Source organism: Engystomops pustulosus, chromosome 9 (assembly GCF_040894005.1).
Source record: "Engystomops pustulosus chromosome 9, aEngPut4.maternal, whole genome shotgun sequence".
Taxonomy (NCBI): Eukaryota; Metazoa; Chordata; class Amphibia; order Anura; family Leptodactylidae; genus Engystomops; species Engystomops pustulosus.
The window spans coordinates 97,422,576-97,438,318 of NC_092419.1; the positions used below are offsets into that span (position 1 = coordinate 97,422,576).

The 15,743-nt window shown below is 48.0% G+C and overlaps 1 protein-coding gene across 3 annotated transcripts in view; it reads right to left on the minus strand.

The window, feature by feature from the left end:
- Positions 1 to 756: 756 nt before the first annotated feature.
- The window catches only part of FGD1 (FYVE, RhoGEF and PH domain containing 1), a 78,691-nt gene continuing 63,704 nt past the window's right edge, over positions 757 to 15,743 (minus strand). For all 3 annotated transcript variants that reach the window (XM_072124327.1, XM_072124329.1, XM_072124328.1), the window contains exons 5-18: positions 8,374 to 8,463; positions 7,947 to 8,095; positions 7,512 to 7,668; positions 4,668 to 4,806; positions 4,106 to 4,164; positions 3,794 to 3,940; positions 3,508 to 3,600; positions 3,347 to 3,426; positions 3,169 to 3,199; positions 2,794 to 2,895; positions 2,571 to 2,696; positions 2,272 to 2,430; positions 2,029 to 2,172; positions 757 to 1,943 (exon numbers count right to left, since the gene is read on the minus strand). In XM_072124327.1, the coding sequence (XP_071980428.1) occupies positions 1,677 to 1,943; positions 2,029 to 2,172; positions 2,272 to 2,430; positions 2,571 to 2,696; positions 2,794 to 2,895; positions 3,169 to 3,199; positions 3,347 to 3,426; positions 3,508 to 3,600; positions 3,794 to 3,940; positions 4,106 to 4,164; positions 4,668 to 4,806; positions 7,512 to 7,668; positions 7,947 to 8,095; positions 8,374 to 8,463 (1,743 nt within the window). In that variant the 3' untranslated portion in view covers positions 757 to 1,676. The remainder of the gene's footprint in view (positions 1,944 to 2,028; positions 2,173 to 2,271; positions 2,431 to 2,570; positions 2,697 to 2,793; positions 2,896 to 3,168; positions 3,200 to 3,346; positions 3,427 to 3,507; positions 3,601 to 3,793; positions 3,941 to 4,105; positions 4,165 to 4,667; positions 4,807 to 7,511; positions 7,669 to 7,946; positions 8,096 to 8,373; positions 8,464 to 15,743) is intronic.

Below are 15,743 nucleotides of genomic sequence, written 5' to 3' on the forward strand. Positions count from 1 at the left end.
TCCAGAGTCAGACATTGGGGGATTCATTAAGACGTGTTTAGATACAGTCCAACAACACGTCCACAGCGGTGCTCGGGTCGTAGAAACATGAAAAGTCGCCAGTATTGGGGCTCATTCACGAGCAGTTATTGGGGGGAGGGGCCTGATCTGGTCACATGATTTCTATTTTGGCAGAGTTGCGGCTGCTTGTTTGGGGATGAGCGCCGTCTGAATGAGCCCTACGACTGCCGGCTCATACTTTGCACCTCCTATGAGTTGGTCTAGTTTTTTTGAGTTTAGCGTTATTTTTGACGCACGGCCACGCCCCCTGCGTTACTACTCAAAGTGTCTGAAAACTGCCTAAAACCCTTGACAAATGTGCAAATCCGGAGAGATGTGTAACCACAGCTTTGTGAATGCTGTTAGTAGCAGCGGGACTGTGAAAAATGGATTTACATTCGGTAGTATTTTTCAAGTGTTCTGTGCTGTGTCCTCACACTGAGATGTTCAATTCAGAGAGCACAACAGTGTGAGGATACACTTGGAGAAGCTGCAATGATGGAATAGCACAGAGCACAGCAGTGTGAGGAATGTACTCGGAGAAGCTACAATCATAGAATATAAAGCCATATTTCACAGTACTGCTGCTACAGCAGCACACACACACAAATGGTTACACCTGTAAGGGACAATCCTGCTCATGAGATGATGTCGGCCACTTCCCATGAGATTCATCCAACTTTCCCGACGACCATTAAATAACAAGTAGAGAAATGAGACGGTTTGCAATAAACAGATTGTATTGAAGAGACAGAACATTTCTCCAGCCCGGGGGGAGGGGCGCGTTCATACATCCCCAGTGGCCCGGCCACCAACGTCATCGCCCACCCAGCAGCTGGCGTCGCGGCACAGAGGGGCAATGACAGGACACACACTGCTACACGTCTGCTCTGCTGTGCCGCTCCTTCTGGTGGAATTTGGCACAATTTATAGTTTCTTGGCACGAATTGTCCTGGTATAAGTATTGTATATAGTACTGGGGGGGCTCTGCACCCCTCGGGTTACACCCTTGCTCCTTAGTGTGACCCCCTGATTCAGGTGATGTCATATTCACCTCCCCCCAGGGTGCGCTATATACAGATTGGGGGAGGGGCATGCTGGGACAGTGATCTCTATGGCACTGTACACACCTGCTGCTTCATTACACCCTGCGCCTCCTATTAACTCCTTACAGGCTGATAGGGACACGCGAGGAGTCTGGAATGACGATGAACTTTAAAAAAAAGGAACCAGGAACATCCCGGAACGAGCAAAAGAACAACGTTAAAAAAAAAAAAAAAAAAGTGTTGCTAAATATTATTAAAATAATTATAATACATGTAAAAAAAAAAAAGAGAAAGTGCCGGTGATGGGTTTGAGTAGGAATAAGTTCTCGAGAGCGGAAGCATCTGGTGACCTAGGAAGGGTTAACGGGTCAAACCAGTATCCGGCTCCTTCCTATGTCGGTGATGATGGGTCGGTCCAGCCCCATCCTTTGCGCTGGCCCAGAGGAGAGGAAGTTGTTCCTCTGGGGTTGCGCTTCAGTTCTCCTTTCGGGTCCTTTGTAGAACATGGAAGTACAATGGGTGAGTCCAGCCCTCCCCATGTGGTGATGATGAGCGTCTTATACAAGGGGGCGGGGTGTGGAGGATGGGTCCTCAGGTGTCCCCCAGAGGGTCCCCAGTCCCATCATGCTCCTCTTCAGCCTCCAGGAGTAAGTCCTTGCTGCTGTAATCCTCCCCGCGGCCGGCCCGGGACAAGGCCTGGACCCAGCGCCGCTGCAGCTCCTCCGTCTCCGGGCTGAAGTAGAAGCTGAGTTGGCTCTGGCGGATCTTGAACACTTGCTTGCGGTCCGAGCGCTCGCACTGTTCTGTGGGGGTCACTTCAAAGCCAATTAAAGGGATACTCCGCTGAGCCTTCACGTCCTGTGCGGCAGAGAAGAGACACTCAATCACCTGTAACCATCCATACACATTGTATTCTGTACCCGGGGACCCCCTTTATACTGACCTGGGGGGCGCCATAGATGTACAGGACCAGGGGCTCATTCTGCGGGATGACAAACCAGCCCTTGTGCCAGCTCTTGGCGCCCTTCTCCATGTAGTGCATATAACTGCACATGACGCTGTGCTCCGCCACCACGGACGCCTGCTTCTATAGGGGCAAATCACACCCCATGGTCAGTATGTCACGGCCAGTCCGGGGGTGACTACTGATCGTATGGAGGGGGACAGTATTATAGGCTGCACTCACCTCTAGGATGGACTTCCTCCGCTGTGGTGTATGGGAGTTGTACCCTGGGCTGGACGTAGAACCGTGCAGGGCGCTGTAACAGTCCACACAGACGCGGTTTGTTCGGTTATTGTCGTAGATGAGTTTGGCACGAAACTCTGAGCACTTCCCACAAACCACCTACAAGATAAGGGGCATCACGTGTCATGTCCAGCAGGTAGCCCCCACTACTACAGAGCGAGGAGGAGGACGGTAGCATCTGATAAGAGGGTCCATGATGTGCTCCCCCTAGTGGTGGTAAGACTGAGAAGATGACTCACGTGTCCGCATGCTTTGCAGTGGTGCCTCCTTTTGGTTATGGAATTAAAAGCTTCCTGGCATTTCATGCACATTGTCACCTCCTTTTCCCGGATCGGGGTTGGCGCTCGCTTGCCCAGGTCTGTGTTCTGGATCACAAACAGAACATGTAATTATTCTCCTGGCAGTACAATATACACGTTCTGCAGTGCCCCAGTCCTATCCGCCCACCCGCCGGGTAGTTACCGGTGAGTTTGGAGGCGTCTCCTCGTCCTCCCGATGGGTGGAGTTGAGCAGTTTGTAGGTCTCCATTGTCTGCTCATGGCGACTCATTGTGGCTTCAATGGCCTGTGAGATAGAAGAACATTACTGGATCTCCCCCGCGCAGAAGTCTCAATAACCCCAGAGAGGTCCCGGGTCCGTGTATGTGCCTCCCCCAGCATCACCCCGGCATCACCCCAGCATCACCCTGGTATCACCCCTGCATCACCCCGGTATCACCCCGGCATCACCCTGGCATCACCCCAGCATCACCCCGGCATCACCCCGGCATCACCCTGGTATCACCCCGGTATCATCCCGGCATCACCCTGGCATCACCCTGGCATCACCCCGTCTCACCTGGATCCAATCCTTCTTCTCTTCTTCCGTCCTGTAAAATATAGAAATCAGGACAATAAAGAGGGGAAATGAGGACAATGCAGAATGGGCTTATAGGGGTAATATGGGGTGTGCAGTCATTGGACAATCCGCAACAAGTGTCCACAGAGCTGACACTCTAATCTTAGGTCCCACATACCTGGCCTGTAGCTCCAGGGAGCGCTGCTTCCCAGACACTAGGAAGGTGCGGGTGAGGTTGGGACTGCTGCTGTGCTTCAGCTATGGAGGAGAGAACACAACATGTCATGTATGACGGACCAGTCACACCAGTATCTCCGTGTACACATCATATACACGAACCTCCATCCCCTCCACGTCAATCCTCGCTCTTACGCTGTATTTCTGACCAATCAGACGTAACTTTGGGACGCAGTACAGCAAGCGGTCATTGAACTGTGGACAGATGAAGGACGATAAGAACTGTATCGCACCATATCATAGTTATATCCAGGCCGTGGGAAGATGGGGCATCCCACCCGTGGTCTTCTATCCGTGGCATCACTACTATTCTCAGCATGCTCGGGCACTGGGTTGGCCATTTGCCTGCTGTGAGTTGTAGTTCTGCCACAGGTTGGCGATCACTCACCAGTATGAGGTATCTGTCCTGGGTGGTCCCGTTCTTTGCTGACAGTTTAAGAATATGCCCCTCTTTGATGAGTTCATTAGTGGGGCTCACGATATCCTCCTCTCCGCCCAGGAGTTCATACACCTTCAAGAGTTTGTGCATCCTTTCCTGCGAGAGGATAGAGGGGACATGGTAACGGGCCGAACTATTCTATGGATCACGACATCCATGATCTGCCTTGTCCTAACCTCCAGGTAACTTATTTTGGGATGAGGACATGGACCATAGAAGGCGCCCCTATTTACAGAACACCTAGAGGCGAGGAGCACTCACCATTTTCCTTATTGCTGCATTGGAGTGCTCAGCGGCTGTCGCAATAAGATCCAAGGATTCTGCAAGGAAAGACATTCGTACAGTGTGAGACCAGGACACCCACTAGGGGGCAGTGTATCTCTATGTGAAGGACTGAGGGTCCCCAGAAGCAGACACATTATCGGGGGGCATTCTGCTAGGAAATACTGAGTATATTTGATGTGTTTTACGTGTTTTTGATCACTTTATGATCAGATGGGGTCATTCTGGGAATTAGGAGGGTACAGTAATGATTCGGTGCTTTGTCCCTTTAAGCACATGGGGTGGGCTGCACAGCGGAGTGAGTGGGTGCTACAGCGCAGGAAAGTCCCATGAAGGGGATGTAGCAGCCAATCATCTGCAACCCCTTTATTTGGGGAACGTGAGGATCATAGCAGTACGTCACCCTCTCACATTACCCCTGTGATCCCCATTTGCTGGGACATGTAGTTCTACAGAAGCTCACGAGATAGCCGTGACCTTTAGGCACCATGTGGACGTCTGTGTATTGGCCATGATGTATACAGCCCCAGGTGTCACATACTTTCCGCATCCCTCCGGTCTCTGGACTCCTCTGACAGCTTCTGGAGATAATCCTTAAGGAGCAGCTCATAGCGTGGGATCCTCTGGACGGGCTCCAGCATGTGGTGCTGTAACGTCAGGTTACCACAGGCCTCCTCCTTCTGGAACACAAAGCACATGGCACAATGACTGCAACGTCTTCATGTCTGTATATATGGATCTCCATGTATTAGGAGGCCGGGGCAGGGAGGTGACGGACACGCTGCAGCCTGTTTTACAATACTCCTCGCCCCATAGGCCCCATAGGCGGCTTACACAGCCACGTTCAGTCTTGTCCCAGGCTCTAAGGGCAACTATGGGGAAGATACAAAGCATTGCTCTACCTGGGCCTAGGATATATGATCAGCCATACTACGCCCTACCTGTCAGTGTGTGTGGTGGTGTACTAGTCTGAGGGTGCGTGTGTGAGAATGGATCCAAGGAAAATCTTTATTCCCCCTTAGTCCCATTCACTATAGCTCCATGACCTTTGTGTGATATACCAGGCGCACGCCCTGACGTCTGAGGCTTTGTATATTTCGGGGAGACGAGAACAGTAAATGAATTATAGTCTCCGTGTTATTGTGGGATCGCCCGCAGGGTTTACAGGACCTGAGGAATCCGGCCTCACCCACGTACAAGCCACAGACTGACATCAATGGTCCTCACCGGGGACATTCATCTCACTACCATGAGAGACGTACACTATGACCCTGCCGAGGTATCTGACCCCGAGGCGTCCAGGAATACCAGGAGGAAGAGAAATCCCTCCTTCCATCTCCAGAATCTGATAATTCTTGGTCATAAAATTAAATGGCAAAAAAACTCATCCAGATTTATTCATTCCGTATGATATTCGGGAGAACGTGACGGCTCCGCAGGGGGCAGAGGTCACGTGTGACTAGTGTGGGATAGGGTCCATCAGGTCTAACCCCGTACAAAAACCTAACAAAATATGTTTGTAACAGTGACCTCTCACCTCTCATGACATGTGTGTTTTATGGGTAGTACAAGTCTTTACTAAAACCATAATCCTGCAGCACGTTTAGGTTGCGCTGCTCCTCTGTCTTTCTTCAGAGAAATTTATGATGAAATTGCCAATTGTGTGTCTGTAGTTAGAGATGTGCCCATACATGGTCTGATGTGCAGGAGATGAGACCTAGAATATGCTCTGCATATGTGGGGTTGTCAGAGGGTCCTACCCCTACAACCTCAGCATGTCAGTCCTCTCACTCACGTCTCCAGGACTTCTCCCGAGATTCACCAATTTTCTGGAATGCCCTTCCCCAGACTATCAGACTAATACCCAACCTCCAAGGGTGCTCTCCAAACCCATCTCTTTAGGCAGCCGCTCACACTCACTAACTGCATGAGATGTCAGTTCTGTCTTTACTAACCCATTATGTGTCCTCTTCCTCCTGTTATCCAGCAAACACCAGATAAATACCAGGCTCCAGGCTTATCTGCAGACACTTTCATTTTGGACTTTGTATATAAGATTTGGCTGATGGCTGGTACAAGCAGCAGCAGATTTATTTGTTAAATTATTTCACACTGTTCCCTTATAAAGAATGGCTGGACTGTTATACAAGCTCTTATACCTGTGTCACCCCCTCATCCTCATAGACTGTAAGGTCTTGTGTCACCCCCTCATCCTCATAGACTGTAAGCTCTTGTGTCACCCCCTCATCCTCATAGACTGTAAGGTCTTGTGTCACCCCCTCATCCTCATAGACTGTAAGCTCTTGTGTCACCCCCTCCTCCTCATAGACTGTAAGCTCTTGTGTCACCCCCTCATCCTCATAGACTGTAAGCTCTTGTGTCACCCCCTCATCCTCATAGACTGTAAGCTCTTGTGTCACCCCCTCATCCTCATAGACTGTAAGCTCTTGTGTCACCCCCTCATCCTCATAGACTGTAAGCGCTTGTGTCCCTCCTCATCCTCATAGACTGTAAGCTCTTGTGTCACCCCCTCATCCTCATAGACTGTAAGCTATTGTGTCACCTCCTCATCCTCATAGACTGTAATCTCTTGTGTCACGCCCTCATCCTCATAGACTGTAAGCTCTTGTGTCACCCCTCATCCTCATAGACTGTAAGCTCTTGTGTCACCCCCTCCTCCTCACAGACTGTAAGCTCTTGTGTCACCCCCTCATCCTCATAGACTGTAAGCTCTTGTGTCACCCCCTCATCCTCATAGACTGTAAGCGCTTGTGTCACCCCCTCATCCTCATAGACTGTAAGCGCTTGTGTCCCTCCTCATCCTCATAGACTGTAAGCTCTTGTGTCACCCCCTCATCCTCATAGACTGTAAGCTCTTGTGTCTTCCCCTCATCCTCATAGACTGTAAGCTCTTGTGTCACCCCCTCATCCTCATAGACTGTAAGCTCTTGTGTCACCCCCTCATCCTCATAGACTGTAAGCTCTTGTGTCACCCCTCATCCTCATAGACTGTAAGCTCTTGTGTCACCCCCTCATCCTCATAGACTGTAAGCTCTTGTGTCACCCCCTCATCCTCATAGACTGTAAGCTCTTGTGTCACCCCCTCATCCTCATAGACTGTAAGCTCTTGTGTCACTCCCTCATCATCATAGACTGTAAGCTCTTGTGTCACCCCCTCATCCTCATAGACTGTAAGCTCTTGTGTCACCTCCTCATCCTCATAGACTGTAAGCTCTTGTGATCAGGGCCCTCCCTCCTATTGTTCCACATGACTGTTTGTACTCTGTAATGTAATATTATATCTGTATCTGTCCCCTATGATATGTAAGGCGCTATATAAATAAGGATTATTATTATTATCACTGTGGGGGGTCTGCGGACTGACCTGCACCTCCTGGATGATGCTTTTGAACTGAGATGAGCGCTCGGTCCATGTGTTCAGCAGTTCCATGGCTCTGTCAAAGTTCTTCACATACTCGCCGTACATCTTAAGGAATGGAGCCAGTTTCTGTAGAATGTCCCCAATCCGGGGGTTGCTGTCCCTTCATGGAAAAAAAACACAGAAAAATCAGTAACACATGAAAGTAAAGGGCTGATGTGTGGTCTCCATGCTATGGATGCTCTGTCTCAGGGAGAGCTACTTTTTGGTCGTGTCTTAGGCCTCCGGCAAGTGAACGCATGCTCACCCGGGCGAGCATCTAACCAGGTGCAGGAGAGAGGAGGGGCGAGGAGCGCTCCTCACCCCTCCCCTCTCCATTGAAAGCCATCATAAAGCACAATTATGCAGCAGGGGGGCAGCGGAGGACGAGGGAGCACTCACCACTCCTGCATGCGCTTCTCCAGTTCGGGCAGCAGAAACTGCTGATGGAAGCAATAGATGGAGCAGATGTTGGAGAAAATCCCCAGAACTACTTCGGCAGGGAATGAGCCCTTCGTTGTCGCTTCTTCCAAGAGCCGAGCGCAAAATACCTGGAAATGGAAGTTTCTAAGTTAGAGATTTCTTATCGGACTCCTCAGGCAGCGCTTTATCTCCTATGAGATCAAAGGATCAGGTATGTTAAAGTCCAAATGTCCGAACCCCAGGCATCTCCTTTCACAAGGGGTTAATAGGACACCGTAAAGGTGACGTCAATCATCTCTACAAGGATCGGTGAGGACGCGGTGCCCATTCCTGGGCCGGTCAGTGGCTGCTATAGACCTGTATGTGCACCCATTGACATAAACAGCGTATGAGGCGTCACCCTCACCTGGTCCAGGAGGTGTAGACGGGACACGTAGGCCTTCTCCGTCTGCAGCAGCTCGTTGGCGATGTTGTACACTTTCTGGCGGGCGGTGAACTGGAAGGTAGAAATTAGTATAAGAAATAAAGGTCAAAAGTCTGACCCCTAAAACTTGCCGAAAAGATCATCTCATCTAATGCACAATATCCAATGACATTCCCAATCTCATCACTGTATGTAGGAGGGGACGTGTAGGTGGACCTCGGGCAGTGGGATATTTGGGTAATTTCCCATGAGTCAGTGTATGACCTCCAGACACAACAATCCCAGATAACGTTGCTGCTGTGTTGGCATCTGAGTATCTGATAGAAGTCGTCTTTAGCAGAATCTGGATACATTTCCAGTCTGGTTCTGTAGCTGTGCCATGTGGACCCGCCGCACCCACAATCATGTCATTAGTCATTCTTCCTCCCAGCAGGAGCCACCCCTGCTATTGTATTATACAAGGATTAATCACACATCTACATGACTGGTAGAGCTGCCCGCGTGGTAGGTGATGGGCAGGACCCTGCTGATGCCGCTGTGCCCTGCCTGCTGACTTCTACCCAGACAGAAGCTGCTGTCACCTATCTGCATATGACGACATTAAGAAGGAGTTTTACTGTAATATTGGCACAGCGCATCACTTCTACTAATATCCTGTATAAAAAGGCACAGGACAGTACTCTTATCCGGTATACATGGGCACGGCTCAGTACTACTACTCTTATCCGGTATACATGGCCGCAGCTCAGTACTACAACTCTTATCCTGTATAAAAAGGCACAGGACAGTACTACTACTCTTATCCGGTATACATGGCCGCAGCTCAGTACTACTACTCTTATCCGGTATACATGGCCGCAGCTCAGTACTACAACTCTTATCCTGTATAAAAAGGCACAGGACAGTACTACTACTCTTATCCGGTATACATGGCCGCAGCTCAGTACTACAACTCTTATCCGGTATACATGGCCGCAGCTCAGTACTACTACTCTTATCCGGTATACATGGCCGCAGCTCAGTACTACTACTCTTATCCGGTATACATGGCCGCAGCTCAGTACTACTACTCTTATCCGGTATACATGGCCGCAGCTCAGTACTACTACTCTTATCCGGTATACATGGCCGCAGCTCAGTACTACAACTCTTATCCGGTATACATGGCCGCAGCTCAGTACTACTACTCTTATCCGGTATACATGGCCGCAGCTCAGTACTACTACTCTTATCCGGTATACATGGCCGCAGCTCAGTACTACTACTCTTATCCGGTATACATGGCCGCAGCTCAGTATCATAGTATCATAGTATATAAGGCTGGAAAAAGACGCAAGTCCATCAAGTCCAACCTTTAAGAATTAAATAAATCTTTTATCCCCATAACCCGTGATATTTTTCCTCTCCAGAAAGGCATCCAGGCCTCTCTTGAACATGTACATAGAGTCCACCATAACAACCTCCTGCGGCAGAGAGTTCCATAGTCTCACTGCTCTTACAGTAAAGAACCTTTGTCTATGTTGATGGTAGAATCGCCTCTCCTCTAGGCGCAGAGGATGCCCCCTTGTCCTGGTCACAGGCCGAGGTATAAAAAGATCTCTGGAGAGATCCTTGTACTGTCCGTTCAGGTATTTGTACATTGTAATGAGGTCTCCCCTCAGTCGTCTTTTTTCTAAACTGAATAATCCCAAATTTTGTAATCTGTCATTGTATTCTAATCCCCCCATTCCCCTAATAATCCTGGTTGCTCTCCTCTGCACCCGTTCCAGCTCTACTATATCCTTTTTATACACCGGTGCCCAAAACTGTACACAATATTCCATGTGTGGTCTGACCAGGGATTTGTATAAGGGCAAAACTATGTCTTTATCATGAGAATCTATTCCTCTCTTGATACATCCCATAATTTTATTTGCTTTAGCAGCAGCCGCCTGGCTCTGGTCACTAAAATTAAGTTTACCATCCACCAATACCCCCAAGTCCTTTTCAGCTGCAGTTTTACCAAGTAATTGACTGTTTAGAACATAATTATACTTTTTGTTTCCATGGCCCAAGTGCATAACTTTACATTTATCTACATTAAACCTCATCAACCATTTCTCTGCCCACTCCTCAAGCTTCCACAAATCCCTCTGTAATGCTAAACTATCGACCTCAGTATTTATTACTTTACACAGCTTAGTATCATCTGCAAATATTGAAACTTGACTGTGTAAACCCACTACAAGGTCATTAATAAAAATATTAAAAAGAAGTGGCCCCAATACTGACCCCTGTGGCACTCCACTGGTAACGTCAACCCAATCTGAGAATGTACCATTAATGACGACCCTCTGTTTTCTATCACTAAGCCAATTACTTACCCAAATACACAGATTTTCCCCTATTCCCAGCAGTCTCATTTTATATACCAACCTTTTATGCGGCAAGGTGTCAAATGCCTTTGAAAAGTCCAGATATACAACATCCACAGCGTCCCCCAGATCCAGTCTGGAACTTACCTCCTCATAGAAACCAATCAGATTAGTCTGACAGGAGCGATCTCTCATAAACCCATGCTGACGCTGGGTTATAAGGTTGTGCATAGTGAGATACTCGAGGACAGCATCTCTAACAAACCCCTCAAATATTTTCCCCACCACAGAAGTTAGACTCACGGGTCTGTAGTTTCCAGGATCGCTTTTTGATCCTTTTTTGTATATTGGTACCACATTTGCTATGCGCCAGTCCTGTGGAACATAACCAGTCCTCAGTGAATCTTCAAATATTAAAAATAACGGTCTGTCTATCACGGTACATAGTTCATGCAGAACCCGGGGGTGTATGCCATCTGGCCCCGGTGATTTATCTATCTTAGTGGTTGCGAGGCGGCGCCGTACCTCTTCCTGGGTTAAACTGTTGACATTCCAAAAAGAATTTACATTATTCCTCATTGTGTCTTCCACCAGGGGATTTTCCTGGGTAAAGACAGTTGAGAAGGCGACATTCAGTAGATTGGCCCTTTCCTCATCTCCTTCCACCATGACCCCCATGACTACTCTTATCCTGTATACATGGCCGCAGCTCAGTACTACTACTCTTATCCGGTATACATGGCCGCAGCTCAGTACTACAACTCTTATCCTGTATAAAAAGGCACAGGACAGTACTACTACTCTTATCCTGTATACATGGCCGCAGCTCAGTACTACTACTCTTATCCTGTATACATGGCCGCAGCTCAGTACTACTACTCTTATCCTGTATACATGGCCGCAGCTCAGTACTACAACTCTTATCCTGTATACATGGCCGCAGCTCAGTACTACTACTCTTATCCGGTATACATGGCCGCAGCTCAGTACTACTACTCTTATCCTGTATATTTGGCCGCAGCTCAGTACTACTACTCTTATCCTGTATACATGGCCGCAGCTCAGTACTACTACTCTTATCCGGTATACATGGCCGCAGCTCAGTACTACTACTCTTATCCTGTATACATGGCCGCAGCTCAGTACTACTACTCTTATCCTGTATACATGGCCGCAGCTCAGTACTACTACTCTTATCCGGTATACATGGCCGCAGCTCAGTACTACTACTCTTATCCTGTATATTTGGCCGCAGCTCAGTACTACTACTCTTATCCTGTATACATGGCCGCAGCTCAGTACTACTACTCTTATCCTGTATACATGGCCGCAGCTCAGTACTACAACTCTTATCCTGTATACATGGCCGCAGCTCAGTACTACTACTCTTATCCTGTATAAAAGGCACAGGACAGTACTACTACTCTTATCCTGTATATTTGGCCGCAGCTCAGTACTACTACTCTTATCCTGTATACATGGCCGCAGCTCAGTACTACTACTCTTATCCGGTATACATGGCCGCAGCTCAGTACTACAACTCTTATCCGGTATACATGGCCGCAGCTCAGTACTACAACTCTTATCCTGTATACATGGCCGCAGCTCAGTACTACTACTCTTATCCTGTATAAAAAGGCACAGGACAGTACTACTACTCTTATCCTGTATACATGGCCGCAGCTCAGTACTACTACTCTTATCCGGTATACATGGCCGCAGCTCAGTACTACTACTCTTATCCTGTATACATGGCCGCAGCTCAGTACTACAACTCTTATCCTGTATACATGGCCGCAGCTCAGTACTACTACTCTTATCCTGTATAAAAAGGCACAGGACAGTACTACTACTCTTATCCTGTATACATGGCCGCAGCTCAGTACTACTACTCTTATCCGGTATACATGGCCGCAGCTCAGTACTACTACTCTTATCCTGTATATTTGGCCGCAGCTCAGTACTACTACTCTTATCCTGTATACATGGCCGCAGCTCAGTACTACTACTCTTATCCTGTATACATGGCCGCAGCTCAGTACTACTACTCTTATCCTGTATACATGGCCGCAGCTCAGTACTACTACTCTTATCCGGTATACATGGCCGCAGCTCAGTACTACTACTCTTATCCTGTATATTTGGCCGCAGCTCAGTACTACTACTCTTATCCTGTATACATGGCCGCAGCTCAGTACTACTACTCTTATCCGGTATACATGGCCGCAGCTCAGTACTACTACTCTTATCCTGTATACATGGCCGCAGCTCAGTACTACTACTCTTATCCTGTATACATGGCCGCAGCTCAGTACTACTACTCTTATCCGGTATACATGGCCGCAGCTCAGTACTACTACTCTTATCCTGTATAAAAGGCACAGGACAGTACTACTACTCTTATCCTGTATACATGGCCGCAGCTCAGTACTACTACTCTTATCCTGTATACATGGCCGCAGCTCAGTACTACTACTCTTATCCGGTATACATGGCCGCAGCTCAGTACTACTACTCTTATCCTGTATATTTGGCCGCAGCTCAGTACTACTACTCTTATCCGGTATACATGGCCGCAGCTCAGTACTACTACTCTTATCCTGTATACATGGCCGCAGCTCAGTACTACTACTCTTATCCGGTATACATGGCCGCAGCTCAGTACTACTACTCTTATCCTGTATATTTGGCCGCAGCTCAGTACTACTACTCTTATCCTGTATACATGGCCGCAGCTCAGTACTACTACTCTTATCCGGTATACATGGCCGCAGCTCAGTACTACTACTCTTATCCTGTATACATGGCCGCAGCTCAGTACTACTACTCTTATCCTGTATACATGGCCGCAGCTCAGTACTACTACTCTTATCCGGTATACATGGCCGCAGCTCAGTACTACTACTCTTATCCTGTATATTTGGCCGCAGCTCAGTACTACTACTCTTATCCTGTATACATGGCCGCAGCTCAGTACTACTACTCTTATCCTGTATACATGGCCGCAGCTCAGTACTACAACTCTTATCCTGTATACATGGCCGCAGCTCAGTACTACTACTCTTATCCTGTATAAAAGGCACAGGACAGTACTACTACTCTTATCCTGTATATTTGGCCGCAGCTCAGTACTACTACTCTTATCCTGTATACATGGCCGCAGCTCAGTACTACTACTCTTATCCTGTATATTTGGCCGCAGCTCAGTACTACTACTCTTATCCTGTATACATGGCCGCAGCTCAGTACTACTACTCTTATCCGGTATACATGGCCGCAGCTCAGTACTACAACTCTTATCCGGTATACATGGCCGCAGCTCAGTACTACAACTCTTATCCTGTATACATGGCCGCAGCTCAGTACTACTACTCTTATCCTGTATAAAAAGGCACAGGACAGTACTACTACTCTTATCCTGTATATTTGGCCGCAGCACAGTACTACTACTCTTATCCTGTATACATGGCCGCAGCTCAGTACTACTACTCTTATCCGGTATACATGGCCGCAGCTCAGTACTACTACTCTTATCCTGTATACATGGCCGCAGCTCAGTACTACAACTCTTATCCTGTATACATGGCCGCAGCTCAGTACTACTACTCTTATCCTGTATAAAAAGGCACAGGACAGTACTACTACTCTTATCCTGTATACATGGCCGCAGCTCAGTACTACTACTCTTATCCTGTATACATGGCCGCAGCTCAGTACTACTACTCTTATCCTGTATAAAAAGGCACAGGACAGTACTACTACTCTTATCCTGTATACATGGCCGCAGCTCAGTACTACTACTCTTATCCGGTATACATGGCCGCAGCTCAGTACTACTACTCTTATCCTGTATATTTGGCCGCAGCTCAGTACTACTACTCTTATCCTGTATACATGGCCGCAGCTCAGTACTACTACTCTTATCCTGTATATTTGGCCGCAGCTCAGTACTACTACTCTTATCCGGTATACATGGCCGCAGCTCAGTACTACTAGTCTTATCCGTTATACATGGCCGCAGCTCAGTACTACTACTCTTATCCGGTATACATGGCCGCAGCTCAGTACTACTACTCTTATCCGGTATACATGGCCGCAGCTCAGTACTACAACTCTTATCCGGTATACATGGCCGCAGCTCAGTACTACAACTCTTATCCGGTATACATGGCCGCAGCTCAGTACTACAACTCTTATCCTGTATACATCGCCGCAGCTCAGTACTACTACTCTTATCCTGTATAAAAAGGCACAGGACAGTACTACTACTCTTATCCTGTATATTTGGCCGCAGCTCAGTACTACTACTCTTATCCTGTATACATGGCCGCAGCTCAGTACTACTACTCTTATCCTGTATATTTGGCCGCAGCTCAGTACTACTACTCTTATCCTGTATACATGGCCGCAGCTCAGTACTACTACTCTTATCCGGTATACATGGCCGCAGCTCAGTACTACAACTCTTATCCTGTATACATGGCCGCAGCTCAGTACTACTACTCTTATCCTGTATAAAAAGGCACAGGACAGTACTACTACTCTTATCCTGTATACATGGCCGCAGCTCAGTACTACTACTCTTATCCGGTATACATGGCCGCAGCTCAGTACTACTACTCTTATCCTGTATACATGGCCGCAGCTCAGTACTACAACTCTTATCCTGTATACATGGCCGCAGCTCAGTACTACTACTCTTATCCTGTATAAAAAGGCACAGGACAGTACTACTACTCTTATCCTGTATATTTGGCCGCAGCTCAGTACTACTACTCTTATCCTGTATACATGGCCGCAGCTCAGTACTACTACTCTTATCCTGTATACATGGCCGCAGCTCAGTACTACAACTCTTATCCTGTATACATGGCCGCAGCTCAGTACTACTACTCTTATCCTGTATAAAAAGGCACAGGACAGTACTACTACTCTTATCCTGTATATTTGGCCGCAGCTCAGTACTACTACTCTTATCCTGTATACATGGCCGCAGCT